The 18,162-nt window shown below is 39.1% G+C and overlaps 3 protein-coding genes across 4 annotated transcripts; 1 reads left to right on the forward strand and 2 right to left on the reverse strand.

The window, feature by feature from the left end:
- Nucleotides 1-5,237: 5,237 nt before the first annotated feature.
- LOC131683053 (Golgi to ER traffic protein 4 homolog) lies at nucleotides 5,238-6,876 on the reverse strand. The gene is made up of 2 exons (XM_058964872.1): nucleotides 6,243-6,876; nucleotides 5,238-6,182 (listed from the first exon to the last, which is right to left on the reverse strand). Exons 1-2 carry the CDS (start codon nucleotides 6,609-6,611, stop codon nucleotides 5,520-5,522), a joined length of 1,032 nt encoding a protein of 343 aa, XP_058820855.1. The 5' UTR covers nucleotides 6,612-6,876; the 3' UTR covers nucleotides 5,238-5,519.
- Nucleotides 6,877-12,088: 5,212 nt separating this feature from the next.
- Nucleotides 12,089-13,805, forward strand: LOC131683061 (E3 ubiquitin-protein ligase MARCHF5-like). 2 transcript variants are annotated; one of them, XM_058964885.1, is made up of 3 exons: nucleotides 12,089-12,292; nucleotides 12,376-13,059; nucleotides 13,128-13,805. In XM_058964885.1, the coding sequence occupies exons 2-3, from the start codon at nucleotides 12,419-12,421 to the stop codon at nucleotides 13,561-13,563; spliced, it is 1,077 nt and encodes a 358-aa protein (XP_058820868.1). In that variant the 5' UTR covers nucleotides 12,089-12,292; nucleotides 12,376-12,418; the 3' UTR covers nucleotides 13,564-13,805. The 2 variants fall into 2 exon arrangements, with proteins under 2 accessions (XP_058820868.1, XP_058820876.1); XM_058964893.1 differs by having other exon boundaries at nucleotides 12,089-12,276.
- A 4-nt stretch (nucleotides 13,806-13,809) lies between these two features.
- LOC131683075 (neuferricin homolog) lies at nucleotides 13,810-14,846 on the reverse strand. The gene is made up of 2 exons (XM_058964900.1): nucleotides 14,493-14,846; nucleotides 13,810-14,438 (listed from the first exon to the last, which is right to left on the reverse strand). Exons 1-2 carry the CDS (start codon nucleotides 14,782-14,784, stop codon nucleotides 13,939-13,941), a joined length of 792 nt encoding a protein of 263 aa, XP_058820883.1. The 5' UTR covers nucleotides 14,785-14,846; the 3' UTR covers nucleotides 13,810-13,938.
- Nucleotides 14,847-18,162: the final 3,316 nt, after the last annotated feature.

The following is an 18,162-nucleotide window of genomic DNA, read 5'->3' on the forward strand; positions in this document are numbered from 1 at the left end:
AAAATTTGCCAGAAAACGTGAGCGAAACCGAGTTCGCCCTAGCTCAACTAACCCGACAGGATACGCGCAGAAATCTGACAGGGCTGCTAAACCAAGACCTACATAAATCTAGCAGAGCAGTCTCTGCTAGAAAATTTGTTCACTGGGTTCGTTAGTCCCTACGCCGCTTTCTCTGCAGTTCGGAGAGTATACTCGTAACCACTCTGTTGACTGCGTCCCAGATAAGTTCTTCGCGGCACATGCAAGGTGCCGTGTGTGGAGACTGATTACTAAGGAAGTTCCGGCCGCTGACATTTTCAAAGAATTCCGAAAACAAATGGAGAACAACTTTGTATCACATCAGATAAGTAGTCAAGACCACCTCCAGAAAATTAATGGTACACGCATAACATGAACCGACTGGAACAGTCGACTTGAACAAAAAATTCTGCCCCGTATCCGAATCAACTACACAAGACTTACCCATGCACATACTGTAACTCGTACCGATCTCGCAGACGCAGGGATGTTGGGGTCCATTAAAAATAAGTCACCACGAGAATACCTGACCAAACCAATTCTAGCAATGTTCTGTGTACCACACCGCCACCCTCTGTTCGAGTCCTTTTAGTTTTTTCTACGACTTTGTTCCATCATAAGTCTTCAAGCCTTGTCTATCTGGAGCGATCAATTCATAAATCTACGCCGTATAAGCGACCGGACTTTGAAGAGCAACACAGTTTCATCAGCGCAGGTGTCATCAATAAAAAGGAATTCTTGCTCAATTGATGCCCATAAACATCCATGGAAACAAATACAAACTACCAAGCTCTGTTAAATTAAATGTATTTGCAATAATTCTTATTTTTTGTCTGTTAGGCACAGATTGAAATGCTAGCGACGGATACCATCGACACCGTTTTTTAGTTCATTTTGTTAACCCTAGGGGTTGCGTTAAAACTGTAACTCGCGTATCACTACTACCCAGTAAATATGAGACTTCCTTTCCCAATGTCTCAGGGTCGGCATACGCTCATGGCTAATCGCGGTCAAGAAAACACCTGGTAAGTATCATCGAGCAAACCCCTCTTTTATTCAATTCTGCCAACACTTATTCCACAGAGAACAGACATTCATGATCGAACAAAAAAACTTGTGTAAACATTTGAATTAATATAATTTAAAACACTAGCGCCGCCACACCAGCTATCCCAACTAACCGTCAAACCTATACCGAAACCGGTTCGGAATCCTGAATGGATTCCAGCTCAATGGAAACAACCAATTCCGACTCAATCGGTTGATGCATTTGAACTGAAATCCATACTGAATCCACTTAGAATTCCGAACCGGTTACAGAATGATTTGACTGGGTAGATGTATAACCGCTGTCAATTCAGTCGACCTCAGCCACTAAAAAACATGACAGTAGCGCACCTGGTGAAGATATCCCAACTACCTTAAAAACGTTAGGGAATTTACACAAGTTGAATGCTGAAGATGGACGTCTGTTCTCTGTGCTTATTCTTTCTTCATTTTAGCTCGTTGTGACTGCCACTCCACCACGAATTCCACTATTTTTCGTCCTCGGCTTCCGCAACTCCACATGGCTCTGCTACGGCTATGTCGCTCGCTACCGGTCTTCTACGCGAACCTACCGAATATGTTGACGGACTCGAGCTTCGAAGACTGGTTCGTTCGGTCGGTTATGCTCGGTTTCTGGCGTAGATAATCGATGAGCGAACACGGTAGGGCTTTACTAGGCCACAAAATTATGGTGTCCTGTGAACACAATTGGGGATATCAAAATGGCGGATTGGCTTTGGAGGAAGGTCGAGGGTTCACATTGTTTAGTTTAGGGGACGGTCAACTAGCTATAAGTCTGAATTTGCCGGTTAACTATTCAATTCCTTATTTCTGCTTTTCTACTCGCAGTTCACTCTTGAATTTATACCCAGCTTCACTTCTCTTTACTTCGATTTTACTTTCACTCTTCTGACTTGATTTGATAATTTCAACTTTCTTCGTCGATAGTTACCGGGCCCTTATACCCTCGATCGTTGACCCTTTGGTTTGCTAATGAATTCCAACCAAATCAACCTTTAAATCTATTGATGAAATGTAATCGCAGCTGCCGAAATTGCTTAGAATCGTGGAGTTCTGAGATACTCTATAGCCTTTAGTAGTCATCACGGAGTTCAGCTGTCTTGCACCCAAGCAAATGCCGTACTGTTCCGCTTTTTTTCACCGCTACCAGAAGGTTAGTCCACAGTGAATACAACGCATCCGCGATTACTTCCAGTGAAATAATTCTGTCGATCTCTTGGTTCACCCCCTTCAATACATATGGCGACGTTGGGTAGTAGTATTGCTTGCGCGGTGCTGCCTGTCCGACATCAATTCGATGGTCATACAAGAAGGTTCTGCCTAGATTCCCCTCTTTCGCTTTTGAAAACATTGCAACCATATATTGAAGTTGCTGTTGTTGTTCAATGGTCAGCTTCTTCATTGACTAGTCTTTTCTCAACTGTGTATCTTGCTATTCGGTTCCCTTAGTAGAACAGATCGCTTTCACTCCGAATTTTTTATACAGAAGTTCATTCCTAAGATCGCAGAGTACGGAATAGTAGATATCAACAGCGTTTGAATTTTCGCATTTCAATTGTTGTAAACTACGGGCAGTCGGGTAAAACGTTTGATCCTATCTCGTGGTCCATCACTTGTTTTGATGCCTCCTTCTACAATAACTTTTCGCAAAGATAGCTCTTCGCCCAGCTTTACATACTTTCCTGATAGACTCTTGCGCCACTATCAAGCGTTGTTGTTTTTATCACGATGATTACTGTATGTAGTCAGTTGTTCTGTCCGGGATTCGTGATGATCGAATCCATGTTTTGAAATTCTGGAATGGATGAGGGATTCTTAAATCGCAGCGAAATTTTTTTTCACTTCTGTCGCTTCCCCGTTACTCCTGCATCCTACGAGAGAACCAGCTGCGCAGTGAATATACTTTTCGCTCACATATGTAACAGAATAATATCAATGTGAATGTTGGGAATATCTTGAATCTTCTCCACGAGCTGATTTCCTGCAACTGAACAGACTCGTAGCTTGGATACAAGCCCTCTGCTACCATATTCACTCCTAACAGGTTTTTCTTTATGGCTACCACATGAACTCTCAATCCCAACCACATGTGCGGATCCGCCGGATAAGTTTCTTGCGAATCTCTCGCTTGAACGCTGTCCAAGATCTCAACCTGCGCATAGCATATCTCGAGCGTACCAAACAAGTGCATCCTCCTGCTTGATTGATGTCATGTGTCATCATTCATTCCTTTCGATCTGGCGAATGTTTCCACCTCATCCAGAATGATAGTTTAACATTAAAGTATTCTTCTCTCGACGCAACATAGATGGTTGTGCATTACCTTTAATCTACGCCTGTCCTCACCTTCGTTCTTGTGCTGGTCTCGGTTTCCGCCGCAGTAGATGACGTAGCTAATCATTCTGCCTGCTCATTCCTCTGCTATATTATTAGTGGTGGTGTTCAAATTACTTCCGCCATGTCGATGTGAATCAGGTGCGACTGGTCTTGAAGTTGTTGATGTTGCTTGCGTATGCTCGTCGGTACGTCGAATTGTTCTCTTCCTCCACCACTTTCATCCACTACTCGGGTAATTGTTCACAATATATTCGATTCCATCATGTACACTTCTGGAAACCCATCCAGAGGTTTCAAGATAGATAATTGATACTCAGGTTTTGTAATTCATCTATTTACATTTGACAGTTTTACATATTTACTGTTTACTGACATGCAGGTTACTCGATTTAGTGTGTCTTGCGGAAACATTTTGGTCTGTATCCTGTCGGAATGCGTTTCACAATATTTTCAAAGTTCGGAGGACCCGCATTGTTCAAATAAATGCTTAGGGAATGGTGTATGCATACTTACCTTTTGTCTGACGTCATCTTTTGAGCAACTAGCGTCGCGCAGCGTTCCATGATAGATTCGACCTGACAGTAAGCAAGTTTCTTATAAACAATCGCATAGTCTCGTTCGACACGACATGCATTAGTTGGTCTGTCTATTTAGCTAGCTGCAGGGTACTATTTTTATTTTTCCATTCCGACCGTGACACTAACGCATATTTCCCCATCATTACTCTACATTAATCCCCGATTGTCTGCACAATTTCCAAAATCACCTCACAATCAGCTCCACTATCCCTTCTTGGGGCCGGATTAAAATTGAATAGGTTTGTTCCAGTACACGGAAGTCACTCCGGAGTAAACAGGAGCAAAAAATTTTTGCCCCTTTTTACTCCGGTTTGCTACCAGGAGAAGAAAAAAGAGAAGAAGAGAGTACAGGAACGATTTTCTCCGGAGTACTTCCAGTTTCTCCTGGTACTGGAACAGACCTAATGTCTTCTTTTCCTTCTCCTACTGCTTCCGTTTTCTTTGACAGCTCATATGTCACTTGTTAAACATGTGGCCTCATCGGCCAAACAGGTGACCGATTTCATTCATCACTAACGTACACACACAATTTCATTTACCACAAATTAGTATTTTTATAACATAACTGTAACAAGTGTTTTGTGGATGGGTTGAAGGTTCTGGTCAGAATCCGGCAAGGGACCTACGAATAGATGTTTTCTTTGTTTTGGTTCATTTTATCTGTCGTCTCACATAGCCTCTCATTCTGCGTCACATTTGACTAAGTTTTTTTTTCGTATCCTCAATGCCCTGTCCCAGGTCTGGATAGCCCGGGTAAGACAATGGCCAGCGATCGAGAAGTCCAGTCCGCTCTACACGCTTACTCTGCTGGTTGAGGAAGCTGATTCTGGAAACAATGTTACAGTCTTTCGATCTACGTTTTCTATCGATCCTTCCTCACGATTTTGGATTATTTAGGCCCATTGGAAGTGACTGTTAACATAATAAACAAGCGTCCGCTAATTACGTGTCTCAGCAGTCTGACGAGGAAGCTTACTTCTTTACTGCACCAGAGGACTAGGTAATTCGATGAGTCAACATATACACCATTTCACCCATATTGAGAAATAAACTAAAAATTAGAACGCTCTTTCGCACAGTGAAATCGCGTAAAGGCAAAGTAAAGCACCGATTCTTCGATTATTTCCAAGACACTCAAGCATGCCTGACACAAAACGTAGGCCAAACTCCTCCTGATAAACATTTGCCCCTGACATCCCTAGCATTAACTTTAGGAGAAGACAAAAAACAGAAACATATTTGTCACTTTCACATAAGGATGTCTTTATTTACAAAAAAAACGCATATAATATGTCCTTTTCATGATTAGACTATTTATTATCCGATTAGCTGAACTCACTAGACAGACGGTTAGGTGGATACAACTCTTAGTGAAGCTTTAGGACATTAAAATCTGTCTGATGAATTCCTCCTTCGGCACTAGTCGTGTCGATGGTCACCGGCTCAGCTCTAGCATCGCTACCACTCAAAGCCCAATAGCAAGCAAACTAAAACAAAATTTTATAGCGCAGTTCGCAGCTAATCCAGTTCCTCCTTGACCGCTTGACCGGTTGCTGCTGTTCCTGTTCGCTGATCACTGCCGGAAGCCGGTTCGTCATCCAGATCATCATCCAGTCCCTGGAAGAATTGACTTAGCAGGTCTCCGAAGATTCCTCCTATTCCCTCGGTTTGTGGTCTTTGCGGCTGGCTGGCTTCAAAAAATATAACGCCAATCTTTTGCAGATATTTTTCGTAGGATGGATCTCGCTCCAGTGAATGCTTGTACAGTTCACATAAAGTACGAAATACAATCAGTTTACGCTGGTTAGCCTCAATCGCTTGCAGCAGAAAGAAAATGAAATTCAGCAACGGTGTGATGAACGGTGGTTCACTGCAAGCAATCTTCGGGTGGTACTTGGTGTAGGTAGCGAATGTTTCCGCCGCCGTCGCAATTTCCTTGAGACATAGCTGTTGCAATATAACCTGAGCTATAAATAGATCCATTTCCGACGGTACACCCTTGGTTTGGCTGAGCTGGATCAGCATATGACCGCAACTGTTTCCGTCCTTTGAGAGTAGAAAATGATGTCGCGCTTGGGCCAGATTGTCTTCATTCCACATAATCTGTGCGATTAGCTTGTGCATCAGCGGGTGCCCCACCTGCGAGTTTGATACGCTAGCACTCCATTTGACGGCCTTCACCTACAAGAGGAATAGGTATTAGTTAATTTAAACCTTTGAATTGTTTATCTATTAACTTACCAAAAGCGTTTCCCTCTCAACTACACTTGGTTGAATTTTACTAAGCAACAATGCAATTTTTTGCATCCATTTGTCAGCTTCTTCCACTATTTTAGCCTTCTCCAGTGTATCGACGATAAGCATTCCAAGATCTGCCCCACTCGTATGCTGGTCATGATTTAACAACGTCAGAGCGCCCTTGTACAAAAGATCCAGTAGCTCCTCGTACCTTTTCTGTGACAGATACCGAAAGTACAGTGTGCGATACATCTGATGGGCTTCGTAATAGTTTCCGGACTCAATCGAAGCTTCCAGTTTTGCTAGCACACGAGCCACACCGCGGGCACCCGGGACGGTACCCGTCGCGGTCGGTGTCGCCTTTGTAGCCATTCTTGCCTTGAAGGGTAAGATCAATAATCGATTTTTGTGGGCTGTTATCTGGAGGCACACTCGGGAACGCGTCGATTATGCTACCGTTTCACCGCACGGTGCTTGGCAGGTACGGTTCGACACTGAACATACACAATCAGGTATGAATTTAATCACTATAGGGAAGATATTTTAAGAAATTTTGGACGAATTTTCTAAAAAGTGAAACGCAGGTCTTTTTTATTCGTTTCTGCGATGACGAAGAAGCAGCAGACAGCGTAAAATGTCAGTTGGGGTTGTGAGAAGAAGGTATGCCAATAATTGAAAATAGTGTTGGAAAATGGCAACACTGCATGTGATGTACACTGAGAAATAAAAATATGCAGAGCTTATGTATTTTTAATTTCCGTCTCTTATCCCGGTCAAACCATTTGGAATTTGATTCGGAATCCTGAATGGAGTCAGTATGGATTCCAAATCAAATGCAACAACCGATTCCGACTCAGAATCGGTTGTTACATTTGATTTGGAATCCATACTGACTCCATTCAGGATTCCGCACCGGTTTTGGAATGAGTTTAACTGGGTATGCTGCTGAGATTTTTATACATTTTCTACTAGCCGACAAACATATGATTACGGCTAAAAAGCCATCTGTCAAAATTCTCTCTGAGAGGAAATTCCGGACAAACCATTACTGGCCAAACACAGTTCATAGAGGTAATGAAAGAGAAAACTTTTCTCTTTTGTTTACTATCAACATCATATGTTTGTCGAGGCTTATGTGTAGATTATGAGACCCAGTAGAATTTCGATTAATATTGGATTAAAACTAGGATTAAAGCATTTTTCAAAATACCATACGAAGATGTTTATAAAAATAAGCAATGCCGAATAACTTATCTTCAGGCAGTTTAAAGCAGACATCCACTGTTATTTTAACAGCCGGATGCATCCAAAAGGTTTCTTTTTGTACACAAGAACGACCAATTCAATGCCTGTCGAACGCAAAATAAAATTGAATAAAGAATTTACGTTTCTTACGATCATGCATCAGGAAACAGCATTTTGGAAGCTCCCGGCAAGATTCCTACGCGAGTAGGGGAGAAGTTTAACAAAGGTGACTTCTTTCGTTCTCCTTTAATCGAGGTGAACTGTGCAATCTAGGGTAACCAACCAATTTTGGACCCCTAGAGGAAGTGAAATTGCGTGATCGTCAAAAAATATTTACTTGCCTATGTTTTTTAATACATACAATACATGCACGAGTCTGCTCCAAAATTACTGTTCTTGAAAGAAAACTGTCAAAGGATGTTTTATACATTGACATAAACTCGAAAATGACATTTCTTGACAGCATGAATTTTTCACATTTCGGACCCTTCCACACTAATTTGTACAGTGTTCCAAGCATATTTTGGACACACTGAATGTGACTGAATATATTTTGGAAACAGTAAAGTTTTTTCTTCTAAACTGACCTACTGACTTGTTCTCTTTGCAGGATATTTAATGCATGAAAGAAGAACATAAGCAAATCAGTGACTGCCAATCAAAAATGATACATTAATCTTTATATGGAAGGCTGACTGCACGAAGTATTTTTTAGTTCTATCATTTTGAGAAATAGAAAAACTTTCGGTACAATTAGGTTACTGCAGACTTAACAAAGCAGCATTAAATGTTATGCAATAGAGTTAACAATAATATATTTCGTGTAACTATTCATCTGTAGCAGTATAATGGAGTAACATCCTCAAGTGGATGTTAAATCAAGGTTCAAAGTTCGTCAGGAATCTTCTTGTACTAAATATTAATTTTTAATTCTTTTGTTTACGACGTGGTTTCTTGTTATTCTTTCTAAGCTCAGTTTTTCTTTGTTTCTCTTCCTTTACTTTTCTTCAGTTTTCGCCTTGTGGATGTCAACTGTTTGGCGCAATGTTAAAACAGCAGGACTACGTCGCTTGAATCGTGATGTTCCTGTTCGTGTGAGTGTTTAAGGAGATTCTAGGAATTCAGCAAGCACTCTTATTATCATTATTTAGCTGTGATATGTCTCTTAGATTTGTCAACATATAGCTCGTCGAATTCAACAAATTCTTCGCCATGGATTTCAGAAGTCTCCTCTTTGGTCATATTATGGTTTTCAATAAAATGTTCCTCAAACGTTTGATTTTCGACATTCATTGGTTTGAGCATTTTTCAATAATTTGACCAAAAAGAGCAGGCGACCTACCGTTACGAAATTTTTCACTTTTTGATTATTCTAACTCGATAAACATATAGCTGCCAAGAAAGAAAATCGAGGGGTGTCCAAAATAAGTTGATATCAATTTTTAAAGACATATTGTGGACACCATTTATTTAAGATTTTTTAGATAAAACATTACGAAGAAACCTTTTCAAACACGTAACATGCATAATACAAAATCAGACAAACTAATTAAATCGATAAAAAATATTATAATTGTGCATTTAAATCCAATTTGAAAATGTATCATTTCCACCGGTTCCTCTTGGCTATCGTTGAAACATGAAACGTTTTCGGTGATATTTTGAAGTAGAATACTTCTAACGTTTCAATATGGGGTCCCGTTTCAAAAAATTCAGTTGAGAAATTTTCTCAGGTTTGAAATGCGCATATCTTTCGTTCTACTGATCGAAATCGCAATATTTTTGCACTATCTGATCGGAAATTCGTGCACGTATTTCGTATAAACTTTCGGAATTAGTGCGACTACTATAAATAAACCAAAACAAGGATTTTTAGAAAATCCTTCGAAAACAGCGATGAAAATGCGCAATTTGCAAGCACATCTCACGCAGAGCCGTCAAAAAGGAGCATGTAAGCGTTTCATTACATACGGGAATGTTATATATACAGGTCACGCGAGCTTGTGTTGTATCAGTGGGTGCTCGCTTACCACACGAGCAACATGCTCGCCCGGACGGTACAATGAGCGGTATCGTGTTTGCGTTCCCGTACCAAGCGTCATCGCAAGGTTCTTCGTGATAAAATCCAGGGAATCACCAAATTCGCCATTCGGTGTAAAATGCATCTCCGATTTAATCTACGAATGCTGATGGTGTGCAGGAAAATGTCAGGTGCCGTATTACATTACTCTCTTTACCCTGAGTGTTCGATAATCTCCGTATTGGAAACACAATTTCAATTTTGTTCGTTATCAAAAAATATGTGGTCGTCCTGAAAATAACGGTTTTTACAAGAGCATTTGCTTGGTAAGTAGGAGTTCGATTTATGCTTTCTTTTCGGTCTTCTTGGGAAGCAGTACGGCTTGGATATTTGGTAAGACACCGCCCTGAACAATTGTCACTACAGAGAGCAGTTTGTTCAACTTTTACAAATCACCAGCTGCTGAAGACGTGGGATAATTCGACTTTTTGTTGTCACGGGCAGCATTTCCTTCCAATTTCAACACTTTAACAGCAAGGTATTCCATTACAGCTACTAAGTAAATGGCACTCCGACGCGTTCAACACAATTTGTTTGTGTATCGACCAACGAAGAGGATGAGCTACGAAGAACACATATTGAGGACAACACAAAAAAGGACGAGCTGTAGTCAGGTATAAAAACTTAGCATGCTGCTGCTCAATATCAGTTTGTTTGTATCGTCGTACCATATACGTCGATCTAAATGTTTCCGAACATTGTTAAAGGATACAAGAAGAAGCGGCCGTCCGTTTGTAGCTGTCAGAAAAGTTCACCAAGCACGCCGTCTCAGATGGCACAAAACACTAGCTCCAACTAAATTCCGAATACTGCCCAAACAAAAGGCCCTTTTCAGAGCCATCATTTATCAACAAAGAATGCAATTGAAGTTTTGTTATTACAAGCATCAGAAAGTGGCTTGCCAAGAGCGTTGGATAGTAAGTGAGCCCCTTGTGAATAATATCGTCGGCATGTCGTAGAATGGCACGAAATAAAAAGTTATCATTTGTGTGATTTGTTAACAGTTTCGTGTAATGATTCAATTTACAATAACATTCATTAAATGCTCTTTTTAGGATTACCATATAGATAAATATGTTCGAATATTTTAGATTTCTATGTACGTGTATCGATATTTCGGTATTTCCATTAGAAATAACGAAATATCTGCTTTCAATACAACCTATCAGAAGATAGTCAAAATTGTAGCATTTGTATAACCAGTCTAAAGTGTATTCTACTTCACTCCGGTTATGTCTCTGACATTACCCACCCATCTTTTTGAAAACTGTGGATTCTGTTTAATTTTAAACAATTAGAGATGAACTAATGATATTGAAACTTAATAGACAACCCAAGGAATGTAATTGCTGCACCAAACCAAACAAATGCAGAGAAACTTGGCAGTGTAGGAGGCAAATACATTAACAGAGTCCAAAATATGTATGGGTCCAAATTAGGTTGGTTACCCTATATCTTGTGTACTTTTGCACATAGACAAAAAATACAGTTTGCTTCTGAAACTGAATATGTCCGAACCTGAATGCGCTGCGTCGGGAGAACGAATGACATCGCAGTGGGAATGAATTGAATTTCGTTTTCTTTCAAGTTCACGCTGGGATATCATTTTTTAAGCTCTGCACTGGTGTAGTGCAAAAAAGAGATAGACTGATTACACCCAAATTTGAATGGGTGTAGCACCGACTACGTCGGTGTAGTGCACTGTCAAAAACGAAAACGCCATAAAATACATTCGTAGCATCTGGATTTTTGGGTACGATGATAATGATAAGGATATCATTAAAATTGCAGAATTTCAGGAAAATCCTGAGAATTTTGTCGAATTTGCCGCAGGAGTCGCACACAGAAAAAAATATAGGTAAAAGTAAGAGTGTTCTGCTCTTAGCAAAAAATAACCAACGCCTACTATTAGGGTGAAAGTAAAACTTTTAAATTAATCAAGAATAATAATCAAAATAAGTTTTCCTTTTAAGCTAATGAAGAATAGTGATAAAAATATAAGTGTTATTTTCAAACTAAGAGTACGCGTTGGTTGTTTTTGCTAAGATTGAAAAACTTTTATTTTTACCAACATTTTTTTTCTGTGCGGTTAGATTTCTTGGTTGGTTGTTTTTTGCTAAGAGTGAACAACTTTTATTTTTACCAACATTTTTTTTTCTGTGCGGTTAGATTTCTTGGTTGGTTGTTTTTTGCTAAGAGTGAACAACTTTTATTTTTACCAACATTTTTTTTTCTGTGCGGTTAGATTTCTGAACGGATTTTTTATTAGAATTTTTAGCAAAATTTAACCGAAATCCTAAGTCGCGTTTCATAAAAAACATGACCAAGATTCCGTTTTTTTCAGAAGTTCTGTTTAACAGGATAAAGATAAACTGTAATACCGCACTCTCTCGAAAATACTTCTCTTTTCGCAGAATTTTTTATTGAGTTCAATTTGCAAAACATTTTTTTTGCGTGTCAGAAAAGAAGGTGTGCTTTCATACATCGGCAACTTTCGGTTTCTCTCGGATTTTCTAATGATGACACATTCGTGACTGCTGATGAAATGACAAACACGTCCGTCGTGCAATTGAAAATCAACATCGAGAATTAATAGTATAAAATCACGGAGATTCGCGGTCAAAAAAGGAATATTTTGTTACTATCTAGTGTTTAACCTTTCTCAAAAGCTGTGTTTTACAACGCAACAATTGGAAAGCCTTTTGTAAACTAGTACGTCAGACTAAAGGTAAGAATAATTGAAATAAAAAAAACTGAAGGACTTTCCTTTTTCCTCTCCCAATCATATGGTTTATTTTCCTTTCTAATCAGAAAGAAAACCGTAATCAACGAGTGGTATTCTAGCACTAAAGCAATGACCTCCATTGCTCCAGTTGAAACAACAACCGTGCAGGATTCAATTGTGGCTGCGAGCACATCTCAGGATGACGGTGGTGGTGTTGGTGGTAGTACTATCGATGATCGCTACTGTTGGGTCTGCTTCGCCTCGGAAGAGGATGACAAACTGGCCCCATGGGTTCAACCGTGCAACTGTCGTGGTGCCACGAAATGGGTACACCAAAGCTGCCTACAGCGATGGGTAGATGAGAAACAGAAAGGGAACACGTTCAAGAGGGTTAGCTGTCCGCAGTGTCAGAGTGAGTACATCATTGTACTACCGACTATGGGAGCCCTGGCAAATGTTTTAGAAGGAATTGACACCGTGATCAAGCAGATTAGCCCATTTCTGACCGCTGGAGTCATTGTTGGTTCGATATACTGGACGGCCGTTACATATGGAGCGGTTACAGTTTTACAGACCGTCGGATATGATGAAGGTATAGCACTGATGGAAAGAGCAGAACCAATCGTATTGCTGGTTGGACTTCCTGCGATTCCCATCGGACTTGTATTCGGGAGAATGATTCGATGGGAAGAGTTTGTGCTGCGGTTTCTACAGACCAAGTCATTCAGCGTCCGGAAGTTTCCGATGCTTAGTCTGTTGTTACCTATATCGTGAGTAGCGAATATTTATTTTTTGTAATTATTTCGGTATGTTAGCAATGAATTTACTGCCTTTGCAGAAACTTGGAGGATGATCCGATGTACAGCAGTGGTGCCAATTCTCCTACAGCTCCAAACGCACTCCCGCCTGGAACGGTTATAACGGCGGATCCTCTCTCGGGAACCCGATTATTGTGCGGTGCTCTTCTGTTACCTACCATTTCCGCCATTGTGGGCAATGTTTTCTTCGATTCGATTCGGAACAATTTCCAACGGGCGCTGGTTGGTGGTTTTGCCTTTGTGATGATCAAAGGTGCCCTCAAGATTTACTACAAACAAAAGCAGTTCAACCGCAAGAAGCAGCGACGTATTCTGGATTATTCACCAGAGAACATTCGGAAATATGGTGTGAACAAGGAGCAAAAGCAGTCGCAACAAAACCAGAATCAGTCTGGACAACATGGTCAGAATGAGGCGCAGGCATCAACCGAAACGGTTTATCGGAATGTGTTCTAAGCATTGACACTTTTGATAATGTAGATACTTTACCTTTACCTTATATTATTGTCAGTTTTAAATTTCTGCATCCCGGTGCGATGGAAGTAGTTTTATACGGTCTTAACATAAATTTTGCATCTTTGAAATAACTAGACTACTTTTTCTGAGACGATATAAGATACCAAGCAAACTGTTGAATGTGATATGTAAACGTCACCATTATTTGGGTAAATAAATATATTTTTAGTTAACCGATTTCATCGATACGGTGCACTGAGAAACAAACTTGATCCGCGCATTGTCATGTACTTTTCTTATTGTTAAACATTTTCGTAGCATTGAAAAATGTATCTTACTCAGTTATGTGAATGAAACTAATACTTTCCCCCAGACTCATACCGTTTTCGTTTCCATCACGAAACAGCTCTCACTACTTACATCACAGTCCGCAAAAGGTGCCAACGAAGTATCAGACGTACTGACATCATCTGGCACACAAACACAGTACGGGTTCGGTTCTTTCGCGTACCTTCTCGGCTTCCCCACCCATCCACGTTCCACACCATCTCCGGAGCGGGATGTACACCAAACTCGCGTACCGGTCTCTTCCTTCCACTCAACATTGCATGACGGATATTGCTGTCTTGGTTCAGTCTCTTTCTGTTCCGCTTTAATTGCCCGTTCAAGGATTACCTTATGATAATCGGTCAGTCTGCCACGGTCATCGAAGTAGCGTCCAATGAGTTTACCTTTGTACACGTAAGTTTCATCATAGAATGATTTCCATTTGACGAGACTTTTTAGTTCGCCATCGGTAAGAGATGAAACATCCGACATCTCTGGATGATATGCTTCAAACTCTCCGCTTATGAAGGATCTCGAAGCATCATGGCCTGAAAATATACATATTAAAATTCCTTATAACATTAGTTATAACGCGCACTGACCAACAAACATGTTATACGCCTCTCCTGGACCGTAATGTTTGACTCCGCTCGCCACATCGTACACATAGCCAAGGATAACGAGATAGAGACCAGGACTACCTTCACGGCCGTTGTACTGTTCTAGTTCAATGTCGGTGAATAATTTTACGTCGGACGAAATTTCTTCGTCACGATCAACTTGTTGGTGGGGTTGAATATCCTCCGGTTCCCGGGAAAGGATCACAAACAACAGGACCGCCAGTCCGATTACTATCAGGTGGCGAAAATAAGGTTTCAGATAAGCGAAGATCATTTTCCATCACTATTTAGCACCGCAGGAACGTTTGGAGCCGCGCGATCTGACCAAAACTTCGATTGTTTTTATTTTTGTATGAAGCAAAACACGCTGTGTTACAAAACGTTACTTTCCGAGCCCCAACTCGTCAGAAATGTCATTTGCTGCGCTCTACTTTTGTACGATCGCAGTTATTCTCGAAAACATGAATTTGGTTTAGTTCAACAAATACTTGTTTGCATTTTAAATAGAAACATTATTGAAACGAAATAAAATTTGTTTGAACGAACTGATCCCTTTGTTAAAAACCACATAATAATCTTTGCTTGATTTCAACTGAATTTGAGTTGTTCTTTTCTTTGATTAATACTAAAGATTTGTTTTGTTTCTTCGAACTTGTTTGTTCGGTTGAACTTATCATGATTTTGTTGTTTCAAACAAAATATTTGTTGAAACTATTGAAAAGCCAACAAATGAATTTGTTGGTAATTTCAAACAGCAGCATTGATTGAATCAAACTTGAATCTTGTTTATCACTAGGGTAAGGTGGGGTAAATCCGACCTAGTAAATGGTTTTGGCTGTAAAATGCTCATTTTACATCGGATCAAGTCGTTTTATATACCAAATTAAAGGTTAGACTCCTGCACTCAAAAAAAAGTAAACGTTATGCCTATTGACTTTACACATAGATTTTTGCAATTAACGGAGATATATAGACACTATTTGCTGGCACATAAACCTAATGTGTGTATTTACAAGAAGTATTAATCTTACATTCACATTTCATAACTATTAGGCACATAAAACCCCATTCTATAACAATATGCACATATAACTTATGTGTGTGCATACATAGTTTATACAGTTGACACCGTTGACACATAGACGGTATGTGTGCGCGTGATAATAGTATTTCTTCTTCATATGAATTTTAAGCGGTTTGAAGCAAATAGAATTAACGTTTGGATTTTTTTCAGTGTGGGCAACTTTCTATACATGGAATTTTATTCGGAACTTGGGAATATTTTGAGATACAAGCGCTTTACGAAAATGTTCATTTTTGCTGTTTTCAAAAATGGTGGGGTAAACCCGACTCCCTATGGTTTTGGTTGATTTAGTGCAGATATTATCCAAATTTTATGGTTTTTCAATTATAAATCAATGAATGTTGTGTTATTGAATTGTAACATGAAGAAAATGTAGTTGAATGTCAATCTTGGAATGCTAAAATCACGAGCAGTAGCCCGTAATGATATTTCCATTTACATCGCTGCAATTGCTTGACGAATACTATAATCATCACGTTTTTGTGTTTTTCGTTTGTAATTATGAACCATTTTTCATAAAAATAATATAAAATGACAATAAAAATATATTTCAATTTGATAAATAAACATTTTCTTAGCAAAAAAGCGGTCGGATTTACCCCACTATTTAGAGGTCGGATTTGCCCACCGCGTCATTTTTCATTACGATGCAGTTGAAATTACGCATGGCTTACTATGATCGAACTAAAAAAAACTTTTTATACTGACGAGGTAGAAAGTTGGTGTCTTCGACAAAGTTTTAGAAATGCTCACAGTGAAGAATTTTGTCGAAGAACTTGAGCTTGTAGGACTAAAGGTTATCGAGTTATAAGGCGTTTTCTATGGCAACCCCCTTAAAGCTAGTTTAATTAATATAACTATTTTCATTGTGACTTTTCGTGCAAACTATGTTCAAGACAAATGTTGAGGTACCAAAACTACATAATATTGTCGAAGACTGTATGTAAAAATACTCATTCGTTTCAAGGTTATTGAAGATTTTTACATTTTTTACACCAACTTTAACTACATATAAGAAAGAGAGGAGCAAACCAAAATGCAGGAACAAGCACTTTTTTCACTGTTTAAACTATGCACAATAAAGCTAAGAAGGTTTGATGCGTGGCACTCTAGAACCCTATGAATAGGGTGAGCTTACTTTACCATGTTTTTCGACTTTTTCCATACAAAAATCAGCAAAAAAATTTTTTCTATTTTTTCCGTAAAATTTAGTAATTAATAGTATGACATCCTTTTGTAAGCATTAAATTCATTATGACATGTCTATTTGAGTATATATTAGTTTGGGATCTCCAATGATGCTAAAAACATCACATTTTTGCTCCCACGTTTAAAAAATCGAAAATATTCAGGTATAAGTTAAAATAATACTTGTAATTGAATATCAAACCAAGAATTGGGGTAAAAAAACTTTTAAAATTTTTTTTTGCTGATTTTTGTATGAAAAAAGTCAAAAAACATGTGTTATGTTCAGCTAAAATATGTGCTTTAATACCGCAAATAACTTTGTGGCAGATTCTAAGAAGATAGGAGAATATCTAAAAAAGTTAGCATGAAAAAACTAATTTTAAGGAGTCTTCCATATATGTTCCTTAACTTGTAAACTATTAAAGCTAGATATATGGTGCCTTCAGCATTTCCTTTTGTAGTAACATTTGCTACAACTTTGCTGAAGACACAAAGTCTCTATCTTAATTAGTTCGGAAAATAAATTTCGTATATTCACTAAACGGTATACTTCTGTGGATGCGCAATCATAAGAACAACAACATCTCCGAACAAACTATACTTCTAAAGTTAACGGTTTACATGCTATTAATTTTGAGCACGAAAACGACGTTTTACAACACTGTGCACTGTGCAAGGGGGTAAAAAGTTACGCGGACTACCAAGGGGGTCCAAAAAATGGGAACGCTTACTTTGACCGGTCATATCTCAGCTGTTACCTAATCGATTTTAAATCTGTCTTCACCACTAGAAAGGTATGTCTTTTGTAAATACGTTGCACTAAAAAAATAGAATGATAGGGTTATCTACCGTAAGTTATAGTGAAAAGAGTAAAACAAGGTCAGAAAGAAACGAATGAGAGCTCTATTTTGGCTGGCCATATCTTAGCTGTTTGTTCACCGATTTCAAATTTCATCATTGGACAGGTATACCTTTAAGAAAGCTGTGTGTGTGTGTGTGTGTGTGTGTTGTGTGTGTTAACCATCCTAACTCCCACTAGCTGGTAGTGATTTACAGAAAAAAGATGTTTGCATGTATTTTAACATATCCATGCAAATAACTTGGTTCAAGGATTTAGGTAGGTGTTAGCTCAATTGACTTTCCGATGACCCATTTCGTGTACAGCGCCAGACATGTTCCGAGGTCATCGTTCCATCCGTTCCGTTTGTATCAAATGGATTATACATTACAATAAGACTTTCGATTCCTTACATGAGGTAAGAAATCGACGCGTATTTAGTGAATTTATTTGATTTTTGTATATATAAATTAGAATGTCTGTAGAAAAATATACCAGTTTTTCTATTTCCTTCCTCATCTCCTACTTACGCGAGTGACTGA

Source organism: Topomyia yanbarensis, chromosome 1 (genome assembly GCF_030247195.1).
Source record: "Topomyia yanbarensis strain Yona2022 chromosome 1, ASM3024719v1, whole genome shotgun sequence".
NCBI classification, from domain to species: domain Eukaryota; kingdom Metazoa; phylum Arthropoda; class Insecta; order Diptera; family Culicidae; genus Topomyia; species Topomyia yanbarensis.

Coding starts and splice junctions, on each gene's coding strand:
- LOC131683061 (XM_058964885.1), top strand. CDS start 12,419: ATGACCTCCATTGCTCCAGTTGAAACAACAACCGTGCAGGATTCAATT. Junction 13,060..13,127: donor AGTCTGTTGTTACCTATATC/GTGAGTAGCGAA, acceptor CTGCCTTTGCAG/AAACTTGGAGGATGATCCGA.
- LOC131683075 (XM_058964900.1), bottom strand. CDS start 14,784: ATGATCTTCGCTTATCTGAAACCTTATTTTCGCCACCTGATAGTAATC. Junction 14,439..14,492: donor GGCGTATAACATGTTTGTTG/GTCAGTGCGCGT, acceptor GTATATTTTCAG/GCCATGATGCTTCGAGATCC.
- LOC131683053 (XM_058964872.1), bottom strand. CDS start 6,611: ATGGCTACAAAGGCGACACCGACCGCGACGGGTACCGTCCCGGGTGCC. Junction 6,183..6,242: donor TTGAGAGGGAAACGCTTTTG/GTAAGTTAATAG, acceptor TTCCTCTTGTAG/GTGAAGGCCGTCAAATGGAG.